The following is a 13127-nucleotide window of genomic DNA, read 5'->3' as shown; positions in this document are numbered from 1 at the left end:
ATAACACATCAGGATTTCCAACCAAGAATAAATAATTTAATTAACACATCATTTGTTTCCTGTTAGTGCGAAGCTTGGTGAGTGTGATTGAGAACTTTGTGTTATTCTTTACTGTTTACTTCCCAATCTTGTTTTACATGTATACTTGCAGAAAACATTGCACTTCACAAACCTTGCAACATCAGCTCACGGCACGTGACCCTGGCCCACAGTATAACAGGAGATTGCTCAGCAGTCATTAATGGAGACACGGAGACTGTCTTAAATACAGAGAGCAATCCAACCAACTGCATCAACACCAAACTTACAGACAACTCACCCTTCTGGTGGGTGGATCTTGGGCAGGAGTTCATCATCAACAAGATCTCAATATATGGCCGTACTGATTGTGAGATCAGTATTTTTATTGTTATCATTTTTTAATTTTTTTTGTGCTTTGATTATGTTTGATCACGAAAACTTGTCTTTTTTGATAAACAACCTAACTTTTTAACACTTTGCTTTGCTGTAAGTTTATTAATCTTTGGCTGTTTTAAATTCTGAACCACCTCAATCAGTATCTTGTATTTATTCCATATATATTTAAATGTACACCATGTTATTCATTCCTTTAATCAGTCTTTTGTCACACCAGTTCTTGGCTCTGTAGACTATTGTCTTAAAACGTTTTAACCTCTTCAGGTCGGAGTAATTCTTTAGGAAAAACAAGCCACTGGAGTAATGTGGACTACATGAAATGCCATTTGGACACTCAAATTTCCAAACTAAAGTGTTCACATTTTCTCTATTTAAGATATTATCAGAATGATCTGCGTCAACGTTTCTCTGAACGGAAATGTAATCAAAAGATTCACTGATACAAACGGGTGGACAGATGATAAATATGACATCACCGTAGGCCGTAGTGGGCGAGTGGTCAACATCACCAAAGACTGTGACAGCAGCGATTTTGTCATAAACCTTTGTCAGGTACAGGTGATGGGTGAGTATGTTTACTCATTTTTATATGTCTTCATGCTTGCTCCTCTCTCTCTCTCGTGTGACGTGTGTGTGTGTGTGTGGGTGGGTGTGCAATGTATTACATGAAAAATGTTACAAAGTTTGGATTTTAAAGGTCAAAATCTGTACCCTAGTCCGAACTGCGACTTGATGAGAATGTAGTGACTATGAAGTGAACACTATGTATGCTGTTGTACTGTATGTACTTATTGTGTATTGGGCCAAACGTTCATTCTGCTGAAGCTAAACTCTCGATATTCAAAACTACATTTTAATTTTTTACTTTTAAACTGTACAAAGTTTTTAACTGTATGCTGCTCAGTGTGTGAGGACGGTTGGTATGGAGACAACTGTACAGAAGAGTGTGGTTACTGTGCCGGTGACTTTGTCTGTGATAAAAGGAATGGTGGCTGTACGTCCTGCCAGACAGGCTTCCAGTTGCCAATGTGTAAAGGCAAGGATATTCTTTTAGTATATTGAAACCTAACGCCAAAGGGCACTGAGACGTTTACAGATATAACACAATTTAAGCAGAGGTAAAGTTGCTCTTATGAGCAAGTTTCTGGGTTTCCTCTCAGAAATGGTATTGTACTGAATAGAATGAATCTGTTACAAGAAAGATATCGAAGTCGTTTGAAATAAAATATCTTTTAAATGTGTTTGTCGCTGACATTCAAACTATAGTGTAGCCACTCACGAGACACGGACAGGGTATTAGAATACCCAGAGTCTAAAATCTGTATTGTCAAAAGTATTGTGAAGCTTTTCACCCTTCTTCAGCATTGACAGTTAGTGTCAAACACAGGATAACGAATTATTTATCTTGTTTAAATGCATGTGCAAGGTTTAAAAGGGACCTGTGTATGAGAGGCTACCTTAACATCAAGGCTCATACAAATTTAATATTAATGACTAAGTATTTTTAATACATATAAATTCATTGATATCTATTTAACTGTAGGTGAGATATAAACCAGTTAGATTACGTCACCTGTAATTTTTAGTTATTAAACAGAATTTTCAAATTGTGTTCACAGAATGCAGTACTGGGTATTACAGTAAGAACTGTAGTGAGCAGAATGGACCATGTCTTAACACCACATGTGAACCTGATAATGTCACGTGCTCCTCTAGCTGCTCACAGGGCTACGGAGAGGGTCTGTGTAGTGGTGAGTCGTGTGTAACATTGAAGATGGTGTGAAGACAAGAAATGGATAGCCAGTTAAACTGTATATATATATATAGATTAGTAAAGGAAAAGAGCCCTGTTAACAATTGCACTCATTATAAGGCCTTCCTCGCACAGAGAATAGATAAAATCCGTCCAACAGAGAATTACCATGCAGGTTTTCTCGACTAATCTGTACATAACATTATTTTATATGACTGTTTTGTTTTATTTCAGTGTTGATGCCTTTTCAACGCAGTAATGCTGCTGTCGTTACAATCGTTTGTCCTGCCGTTGGTGCGATTGTTGCAGTATTCGTTGTAGTGATCGTCGTTCTGTCGTTAAGGTAAATAACAATATACAGTTCTACACAAACCTAGTGCTGTGGAGGAATTAGATATGTTTTTTTTTTCAAATGTAAAAGCAAGAGCTTCCTATGGTTCCTACAGAAATGAGTAAATTAGTAATCTGAAACAAGAAGGTATTGCAAAGAAAGAAAGTAGATCAGTTTCCCAAATGCTGTTCACTTATAAAATACTAGCATTGTACATAAATGCAACATTTAAACTGCTAGTTTTTAAAGTTTCTGTAAGAACGGTAATCTTATAGGAATTTTTAACCTTTAAATATTTCCTACAAAATATGTTCGTTCCACTATATTGCATGTAGCCACTATGAACCTATGTAATAGCATATTTCGCTGAACTGCTGTAAAATATTTAATGTTTTTTTTTTTCAAACTTTACCTCTTTTCAGATGTTGGATGAAAAAACGATCTCACCACTCTTCAGAAGCATTCCCTTTAACTTTTGGTGTGGATATAATGTTTCTTTTGATTTGCTAGGCTAATGTTGTACATAATTGTATATTTCTCAACATATCAGTGTGATATACGCGTAAAAACTACACTATACTAACTAAAAAATTTCATTATTAAAATAATCTCACTTAGTTGAAGTATCCACTGCTTGACTTATTGTAGAATGCTAAAATAATTAGATGAGGTGTCATTTCTAGATAAAGTCTTTTATTGTTCATAACCCATTAAGTTTTAAATATATTTCTTAACCCAGATTCCTCCACTGCCAAGGCTTGTTCGGGGAATAATCCAGAAAACACATCGGGTTTCGTCAAGCCTGATGACAGTGTCAACATCTACGATAATTTCCAATCTCGTGCTGTCGACGACGGTACAGCCACCTACACGTGTCTCAGATACCACATCGACTGGAAAGAAACTGAAACAGATAGTGTTTATTCTAAGGAAAAGAGGACCTGAATAATACATCAAAGAAATTTGGTACATCAATAATTTTAAAGCAACCGTGCGATAATGTTAGTCGAGTAATTACTTTGCATTAAAGTGTAGGTAATTATTCTGAATATGAAGAAATTGGAACAAAAAAAATAACACTGATTTTATGTTTAAGTTGGCGTCAATTTTCGTTTATAAAACGTGTTTCTAATGTTTTATGCCATAGATGTTTTGTTGGACAATAAAACATAGTGTTTAAAGTTTACGTTTGTTTGGCTTACGAGAGTGCCTTCTCTGTACAACTTGCTTTTAAATCTTACTAAAGCTTTTGCTGCAAATTCAATCACAGCTGCTTCCTCCTTGTGACCGTCCACCTCATCAGAACTCTGACAGTTATCTTTTGTTACAATCAGCTCTTCTAGCCCTCGTGTAATTTCAGTCTGTTTGACATTTACAAAAGCAAAACGCTTTAAAGCTCTACATAGTATTATAACCTCCCGTCAATGTAATGTGGTTGTCAGATATACAATAAATTATAGAAAGACACTTAAGTGCAGATGTTAAAATGCACACACTTGCGAACAACGGACTTTGTTCCACCGGAGACACAGGACCATCAAAGGTCAGAGTGTGATGTGTGCGATAAACTGTAATCCACTGATTTAGTTGACTGCTTAAGGGAATGCATGAATAATAAGATTATTTCTGCTACTTAAGTGTTCATAGGACTATATGATATTGCTAGGGCTCAGTAAGTGAAGCACTCACAGTTGAGTGAGGATTAATCTGTCTAAAGCTGTGTAGTTCAAGCAAGGATGAGGCTGCTGTGATTTGAATCACCACACTCCAACTCTTCGTAAATAGGTTCCGCTCGAACTATTCTCTGCCGAGAAAGGAAGCATAGAAAAGAAAAATAATTGTTAAAAGTCTGTAAAATTTAAAAGCAGTTTGACGAGACAGAGCAGTTTGGAAAAAACAAAAAAAAAAGTTTCTACGAGTGCACAATTTTCTGCTCGTGGTTGTGCAGTGTAATTCCCTGAATACCAAAAGTAACGACTATTAATTACTCACATTCTTCCTTTTCATGAAGCAGTTAATGAAATTTACTCTCTACACACATGCTGAACACAAAAACATGCTTGTACATACAGAAATAAAGTCATAAACTTGAATGATTTTTACCTGCCAAGACTGCTTTTTATTTGTTCATCCTTCTTTTGTGCATCTAAAGATTAGATTTTGTGTATCCTTACGGGCAATTAGTTGCACAAACACTGGGACAACAACGAAAATGTTTATCACAATATATTACCACATCACCGATTTCTCGTTAAACATCCTATGAGTCTGATGTGCTTCTGTTTCCGACAACCATAGAAAAAATCATCAAAACCACGGCAGTAATAGGAAACTCGCTTCGGTGTTGACTTTGTTTTCAATATTTTCGCTATTTTATGTTGTAGGTTGCAACTTAGACTTCATAGCGAAATAACAGGCATCTGTAATCTGTTTGTTTGTGTAAGAGATGGGAATAGATTTTATTAGAGATATTTCATAAGCCACGTTGGTCAGAGAAGCTTGTTTTCGTTGTACAGCAGGGCTTACTTCCCTTTCTCCATGTCATGATGACGAGCCGCGTTAATACAACGCTGTTCTCTCCCTTGCTTGTATCAAAACATCAGTAACTCAATAAAGCTGTCATGTGGTAGATACCAAAAAGAGGAGGCAACGGGAAAACTGTTTATGAACAGAGAGAAGAACACACACACACGGGTGAACACGCATACGCACGCACACACTTATTCACACACAGATGATGATGATGATGATGATGATGATGATGATGATGATGATGATGATGTAGTTTTATAACGCGCTAGTATCCGCATCACAAAGATGCGCTCAATGCGCGGTGATCCCAGCAGCCACCAAACTGCAGGTCAAATGAAAACTTCAAAAAAGTTTAAACAAGTGAGTCTTAAGATTTTTCTTGAAAGATCCAATACTATCAGACTCCTTGGTCGAGAGGGGAAGCGAGTTCCACAAAAGCGGGGCTACATTGGAGAAGGATCTGAAACCCGCAGTCTTCTTGTTAGTATTCCCTGACTGAACACTCGGTCGTTCAAGTCTGAAGTGTGCTGCTGAACGAAGGTTCCGCTGGGGTTGGTAACAGCGAATGAGTTCTTGCAGATAGACAGGCGCAAGGTCGTGAAGACAGCCATAGGTTAAGGTTAACAATTTGTGCTCAATTCGCTTCTCCACAGGAAGCCAATGTAGGTCACGAAGTACAGGAGTAATGAGGTCAGTTGTTTTCTTTCGTGCAACTATTCTCGCAGACGTTTTGCACTCGCTGAAGCCTCGACAACTCGCTCTTTGAAATCCCCCAGAGGCAGCTGTTGGCATAGTCTAATTTAGAACCGATGAGGGACACAGCAAACTGTATTTGCAGTCTTCTTATTAAGACTGGGTCGGAGTGGTGCAAGTGTGCGGATATGGAAATAGCATGCCTTGACTACAGAACTGACACAGACACAAAAGCATACATATACACAAGTACAGATGATGTTTATGTATAAAAAGTATGACAGATTTGTGTGTACTCAAAAATATAGCAGGCGCAATGCAAAGTAATTCTTAGACATTTCTCTCCAACTATTGGGTGTACTTGTGAAGCTAAGCAACTATCGTTATACTCTATGTATGATTCTGTTGTTTGTAAGTATTATGAATTGCACATGATTCTTAAATTCGTTAGCAATGTCACGATTTTCGTGTGGCTTTCTCATACTTCGTTATCATCAAGCAGTTCACGAAAAGGAAAATACGTACGAGGATTAAATTTACCGCAAGGAGTCTCTTCCTGTCACGAGTGCCATCAACCAGGATGTGTAAAGGACTCGCCATTTGTACATGATGGCGGGTCGTGTCTGTCAGGAGATATACAAGCTGTGTGTGTTTACAGAAATACTGATTCTGTGTTTTGGTCAGAGCACACACATGAGTGAGTATTTTACTGTGAAGTATATTCGCAGTCATTATTAGTGTGAAGCTTGATTAAGTATAAGTAACTCTCAGTCAGTATCGTCAGTAACATGACTGACAACCACACATGGCAGTTATGTGACCATGCGGAGTATTTGACGATCTAGTCAGAACTGGGGAATAGTAGGATGATTAATTAACACTCCTGTATCACCCCAAAAATTTACCACCCCCCTAAAAAAATCTGCTTTCTAGCACGGCTGTAAACATGAAATAAGGGCTGGCTATGTTTGCTATATCTCAGATGAAAGTAAAAATGTTAAGCCTTGCAAACGAAATATATGACATATTGAAAAACCTTATGTACATATTATTTATTGAAATAATATATTTATTTACGTGCATGTGGTAAAAAAAAGAGATTGTACGGAATGAGTTTAGTAATTTTCTTAATATCTAATAACATTTAAGCAACTCTAACCTAACAAATAAATTATTTTGCATTAAATAGTTTATTTCTTCTGGAATTTTGTAATGAAGCGGATGTAATTCAAATCTTTGTCTCCACTCTGCTTATCATTTAATGGTATTTGGTTTTGATATATATTTGCAGGAAATATTGCACTGAACAAAAGATGTGGCATCAGCTCTCGGTATGTAACCAGCTATAATTTGAGCTCAGGCGATTGCTCGGCTGTAATAAATGGAAACACAAACACCGTCTTACACCTGAATAGTAATCCACCCAACTGCATCCACACTGCGGTAAACGACCTTTCACCCTTCTGGTGGGTGGATCTGGGACAGGAGGTCGCCATCAGTGTCATCACCATCTATGGGCGGAATGAATGTGAGATCAGTATTAATATCAATTTATAATAAATGAACACCTTTAGCTGGTCTGTATTTTTGTCTTGTATTTTATATTTGTAAGACAGTGTGTTTTACTTTATTAATTTTTAATTGTTAAGTTTTCATTCACACGTATATCACCTATCCTGACAATATTTTTATAATAAGAGCTTAAATAGTAAGTTTTATAACCTCAGATTCTTAATTATATTTTTACGTGTTTATACATTATAACCTTATCATTTTTCATTGGGTCTCAGTAATAAATACACGACAAAGATTTTTTCCTCATGCTGTTTGTGACAATAAAGATGGCGGGTCGTTAATGATACCACAGTTTTAAACTGCTGAAAGTAACCCAGCGTCACTGAGTTCAGTAAAGACAAATGTGACGGATTTACACTAGACTAGTGCGTACAATGTTTTCATAAAATTTATTATAAAGACCAGCAGCATTGGAGCAGACTTGATTCTGTCATATTTACAAGACAAACAATCAAAATCTTTGGAAAAAAAACTAAACGATTTAAAGTGTTAGCTAAAAGGGCTACAAGCTTCAGTTTAAAATCTTTAAACATGTTTTCTGGTAAAGACTTCTTGTGTTTGTTTTTAATTACTACCACCAAATCGTATTGACTCTAGCATAACAAAAAGATTTCATGATATATATATATGCACACATACAAAGAGAGATATTGTATTATTGTAAAAAGTAGCACGTGGTACATACTCTGCTATTTCATTGTAATTAAGGAATTTTTCTAACTAGAACGCCCTTTCTTTCGATTTAAAAACAATAAATTGACGAAACGCAATTTTGAGTTAGCAGTGAAATAATATTGTTTTCTTGGTATATTTACTTACATACATGCTATAAATAAAACAGAAAATTTACTTTTCTCGTCTAATTTCAGATATAGACAGAATGCGTTGCGTTAACGTTTCAGTTGATGGAAAAGTCGTCAAACGATTCGTCGATAGGAACGTCTGGAGCAACGATAAATATAGTATCACAGTTGTTCGTAGAGGACAAGTAGTCAACTTCACCAAAGACTGTGACTTTGAGGAAACAATGAACTTTTGTGAGGTACAGGTGTGGGGTACGTTTACATTTCAATTTAAAATATGTGAATGTATTGTGTGAGTTTGTCTCCGTGCATATGATGAGTCAATAGTTATAAATAAGAACAAAGGTGTGTGAGCGTTAAGCGAGTACGTTTGCGTCCGTTTACGCTCATCTGTGTGTTTGATTAATAGAGTAGACACACCTGGGTTTGTATGTATACTGGGCTCTCAAAACTAAGTTATTGTATTAATCTGTTTTGTAATTGCATCATATTTTTCCGAGGGTAGTCGCTTAATATTTTAACCAATTATACAGATTATTTTCTAAAATGATCAGGAAGTTGTACTGTGCAGTGTGTGACGACGGTTGGTATGGAGACTGTACACAAGCCTGTGGTCGCTGTGCTGGTGGTGCTGTCTGTGACAAGGTGGACGGCAGCTGCACGTCCTGCCAGACAGGCTTCCAGTTACCAACGTGTAAAGGTGGGAGTCTGTATGATTGTATTTTTTAAAACAGACGGGAACGAAATTGTTACTGATGTATATATTGCATGAAAAGTATTTTAAACAAAACTGTGCTGCAGTAGAAATTGAAAGCAAAAGTCTGATCCCACTAACTGCTGTACTGTTGACAGTGTGTACAGACGGTTGGTATGGAGACAACTGCACACAGACTTGTGGTAACTGTGCCAACAACTCTGTCTGCGACAAAACAACAGGCAGATGTACATCATGTACAACAGGATTTAATCCACCTCTCTGTAAAGGTAAGGAGTTGATTTTTTGGTAAATGTCACCACACACACCCCAGCCCTCACACAGATATTTAGGATATATTTAAATAGAAATGCTGGACTACTTTAAAAAAGTCCCCAAAAGTCAGTATTACAACCCAGAAACTAAAATAACGAAAACATGATAATAAAATAAAGCGCATCAAATTGTCGTTTGATTCTTTTATAAACTAGTAGTAGTAGTAGTACCATCATCCTCATCCTCATCATTATTATTATTATCATTATTATTATACATTTTACAGAATGTGCTTATGGTTGGTATGGAGATAGCTGTCTGCAGACTTGTGGTAACTGTGTTGGTAACTCTGTCTGTGACAAGACAACAGGCAGTTGTTCATCCTGTCAAACAGGATTCTACCCACCATTGTGTAAAGGTAAGGTGGTAGAGCTTTTATAAATACGTTTTGACATCTGTAGCAAGTGAACAAACAAACTCACAAATAAAAAAAAACTCTTGGTTACGAAGTTTGTTGGTAATGAATGATACGGCAACAGAATAAAAGTAATTTCTTCTCTACAGATTTTTTAACATTGAAACAAACCTTGAAACAAATTGAAACAAATTTTCAGTTCCTCCTTTATTACAAACGATGATTTACAACGAGATCAGCAGAATTTTAAGTATTAAGAATAGTCTACTTATGATTGGTCTTTTGTTGACCTCTTCTGGACCCAAAGAAGTACAAACATAACCTGAGTATACCTATTACCCTATGAGCAAACATAGCCAAAACAGAAAGGGATAGAAAACAAGCTGTGGGACTTCTCTGCATTTTGAAAACTCAATTTCATCTATTTAATGGCTAAACTGAAAGTTGGCTTAGGTTTGAAATACACGTGATAAATACACCTTAGGCTCAAGTGCCTAAACAGAAAGGCGAAAAGAAAAATAACAATGAAGAGGTACAAAACAATTCTATGTATCCACGGCGTGTGCATCTCAATACAGAAATAGTTGATACCTTTCCTCTTTTCTTTCAGAATGTCAGTTGGGTTGGTATGGAAACAGCTGCCAGGACTCCTGTGGCCACTGTGTGGGAGGTAACACTACCTGTGACAAGGTGAGCGGAAGCTGCCCCTCCTGTGATGGAGCGTTTCAGCCTCCTTTGTGTAAAGACAGTGAGTAGACACTCATGCTCTTCAGACACCAAACATTTAACCACCTGACAATGCATCACAATCACCATAACAGATTCAACTTAACTGTAGGTAAGGAGCAGAAACACACAGCACAAACAGATCTCACAAACACACTGTATCTGTGTTCATATACCGATTTTCAGATGACATCAATGCTTGTAGTGCAATGAGCAAAGTTATACGAAGAAAATATCACCTTCTTCTTCATCGTCATCTAGTTCGTCGTCGTTTCTCTCCGTTTCATTGTCGACAAACCACCATTACAAAAGTTATCTCACAAACTGATTCTCTGTTAAAATATGCTAAATTAGAAGTGCTAATTTATTTTGCGTGTTCATATGAAAAATCACGACGGAACCCAAACTCTAAAGTTCGAAAAAACAATTTTGTTTCATTCAGTGTGTGAGATTGATAGAGACTAGCGGTAATCTCTGTTCTTATGAACTACAGTTGGGCTCGGTGTTTGCGATGAATCCTTGACTATAAATAAGAACAATGGTGTGTGAGTGCTCCCGTTTATGATCATCTGTGTGTGTGTGTGTGATTAATAGAGAAGACACACTTGTATGTGATTGTATATTCCACTCTCATATCTAAGTTATTGTATTTATCTGTCTTGCAATTTCATTAGATTTTACAGTTGATAGTCGCTTCATGTTATTACCAATTATAGATTATTTTCTACGAATAATTCTGATGTTTTCATGTGCAGTGTGTGACGACGGTTGGTATGGAGACAACTGTACACAAGCCTGTGGTCACTGTGTTGGCGGGTCTGTTTGTGACAAGGTGTACGGATACTGTACGTCCTGTGAGACTGGCTTCCAGTTACCCCGGTGTGATGGTAAGTGCATTATTTATATGTACAGTGAGTGAAACTTTGCACTTCAGCTCTCTACAGTCTACACACACAAAAGAAGAGCTATTGGTGAAAAACGTTTACAGGTATACAAGAGACAAGATACAGGAAACTAACACTGGTATGAAGCATGTGAATATCATGTGAATAGTGTACAGTTTTTATAAGTAATAAGTTTAAATAAACGAAGAAAGAAAGAAAGAAAGAAAGAAAAAAGAAAGAAAGAAAGAAACAGTTATTTGTGTAGAGAAAATTTTACAGTTTTATTTTTTAGTATAAAAGTAAAGCAAAACTACAAAAAGACAGCCAGCAAGACAGACTTGCACGTCAACAGGTTTTTCTTAATCATCATATATTTTACACAAGTAATTCTGTCTGTTTAGCAACATCTGACAAAGACAAGGAGACTGTCAGTCTGGCAGGTCCTATGGCCGGTGTTGCGGTTGGCTGCAGTGTCGCATTTTTCATTATCGGGCTCGTAACTGGTTTGTAAGTTCATAAAGTTAGAAGCTCTTATCTATCTCTGATCCACCCACTCCCAACGTGTTCAGCATTTGTGACATAAAAACCGAGCCTTGCTGTTAAAAAGACAGCTAAAGACAGGTGTGAAAATTTAACATTTTCTTAACGAATTTTTGTTAGTCGGGATTGTATTTACTAGACCTTATTACTGTGGCTAAACTTCTTTAATTTTATCATAACTGTACTTTGTTATACACAAAACTTTGTATTTAAAAGTATACTATGCTGCTATTTTAGTAAACACAAATTCTTAAAAGTAGATTGCATCTTAGTATAGACTATATTATACTTCAAGTTAATCACCGTAGGTGCCTGAGGAAATTCCGGATTAAACATCCTTCATCATCACTCCGCTCACCTGATGATACTTCAATGACCCATGAACTCGGTAATTGTGTGTGTGTTTGTGTGTGTGTGTGTTTGGTGTGTCTTTGTGTGTGTGTGTGTGTGTTTGGTGTGTCTTTGTGTGTGTGTGTGTGTGTGTGTGTGAGTGAGTGAGAGAAAGAATCATGTTAAGTCTAATTAATCTTAGGGCTTAACCTGTCTAACTAACGAGTAGGCGTTCTCAGTTTCATTCTCCTGACGGAGTAGCAGACTATATCAAAAAACTAAAATTTCAAAACAAATTTAAATGAAAAGTTGTATGTAAATGTGACGTATGCATGCTAATAAATATTTTATAAATTAATGTTGTTTATGTACTTATGTACCTAGTGAAAGTAAACAAAAGGTGTGTTAAGGTCTTTGGTTCGTAAAAACTGTTCAACAGTAATGAGCTCTTTAAATCAGGTACTTCCATACCCATTCCTCATCACGAAGAAAAGCCAGACATCAGTCCCTCATCAAACACCTCAGACTACAGCAACATCAACGTCTATGAAGCACTCAAAGGCGGTGATGACGACACCACATCCCCCTACACAAGCCTCAGTCTCCCGCCGACAAGGGGATGACTGGAACAAATATGAAAAGTAAACAAAGAAAAACAAACAGCAAAATCATTATTTATGTAGTTTTCAGTCATATATTTCTGTATAAAGTAAATCAGTGAACATCATCGCTACCCTCTTGATTGTCTCGCTTTAAAGCATGTATATCTCAGTTCATGTCAAGAGTCCGTTTTTGTTGTCTTCCTATAAGTAAACAAGTTCAAAGAACGCCACGCTTATCAACTTGAAGTGGTGTACCCTCGGCTTGGGGTAAAGGTCACACGAATAATCCTCCCAAATCCTCCACACAGGCCGCAGGCTGCCGATGAGAAGCTTACGTGTCTGTACAGTCATGTACTCATGTATCTGTACCGCCATAGTAAACTATGCGTTTTGTAATTAATACTTGCAGTGTGGAAAGACATAATTGTTGTTTTATTGTCAAACCATTTTTTTAAACTTCACTTAAGATTTCTTCATTTGGACTTCCAGAATGCTTACAAGTAGATAGTATTACAACCTCCCATCAATGTAATGTGGTTGTCAGATATACAATAAA

The 13127-nt window shown here is 36.8% G+C and overlaps 4 protein-coding genes across 7 annotated transcripts in view; all 4 read left to right on the top strand.

The window, feature by feature from the left end:
• Positions 1-3684, top strand: part of LOC112572691 (multiple epidermal growth factor-like domains protein 11) — a 4252-nt gene extending 568 nt beyond the window's left edge. The window contains exons 2-8 of the mRNA XM_025252501.1: positions 152-388; positions 794-982; positions 1322-1453; positions 2037-2168; positions 2405-2513; positions 2924-2979; positions 3241-3684. Coding sequence (XP_025108286.1) covers positions 152-388; positions 794-982; positions 1322-1453; positions 2037-2168; positions 2405-2513; positions 2924-2979; positions 3241-3446 — 1061 coding nt within the window. The 3' untranslated portion in view covers positions 3447-3684. The remainder of the gene's footprint in view (positions 1-151; positions 389-793; positions 983-1321; positions 1454-2036; positions 2169-2404; positions 2514-2923; positions 2980-3240) is intronic.
• The window catches only part of LOC112572690 (multiple epidermal growth factor-like domains protein 10), a 22095-nt gene extending 10548 nt beyond the window's left edge, over positions 1-11547 (top strand). For both annotated transcript variants that reach the window (XR_003101049.1, XM_025252500.1), the window contains one exon: positions 11515-11547. The gene's annotated coding sequence lies outside the window, so the exon portion shown is untranslated. The remainder of the gene's footprint in view (positions 1-11514) is intronic.
• The window catches only part of LOC112572661 (receptor-type tyrosine-protein phosphatase kappa-like), a 503329-nt gene that overhangs the window by 160801 nt on the left and 329401 nt on the right, over positions 1-13127 (top strand). The gene's annotated exons all lie outside the window — the stretch shown is intronic.
• On the top strand, positions 6287-13127 carry LOC112572682 (multiple epidermal growth factor-like domains protein 6). 2 transcript variants are annotated; one of them, XR_003101048.1, is made up of 11 exons: positions 6287-6423; positions 7018-7254; positions 8171-8356; positions 8676-8804; positions 8957-9088; positions 9361-9492; positions 10100-10237; positions 10971-11102; positions 11501-11602; positions 11948-12027; positions 12429-12490. XR_003101048.1 is itself a non-coding variant. In XM_025252485.1 (11 exons), exons 1-11 carry the CDS (start codon positions 6333-6335, stop codon positions 12590-12592), a joined length of 1527 nt encoding a protein of 508 aa, XP_025108270.1. In that variant the 5' UTR covers positions 6287-6332; the 3' UTR covers positions 12593-13127. The 2 variants fall into 2 exon arrangements, 1 of the variants encoding a protein (XP_025108270.1); XM_025252485.1 differs by having other exon boundaries at positions 11501-11606; positions 12429-13127.

This window comes from Pomacea canaliculata, linkage group LG9, assembly GCF_003073045.1.
Source record: "Pomacea canaliculata isolate SZHN2017 linkage group LG9, ASM307304v1, whole genome shotgun sequence".
Taxonomy (NCBI): Eukaryota; Metazoa; Mollusca; class Gastropoda; order Architaenioglossa; family Ampullariidae; genus Pomacea; species Pomacea canaliculata.
The sequence above is the reverse complement of the archived record's forward strand: the minus strand, read 5'-3'. Positions and strand labels throughout refer to the sequence as shown.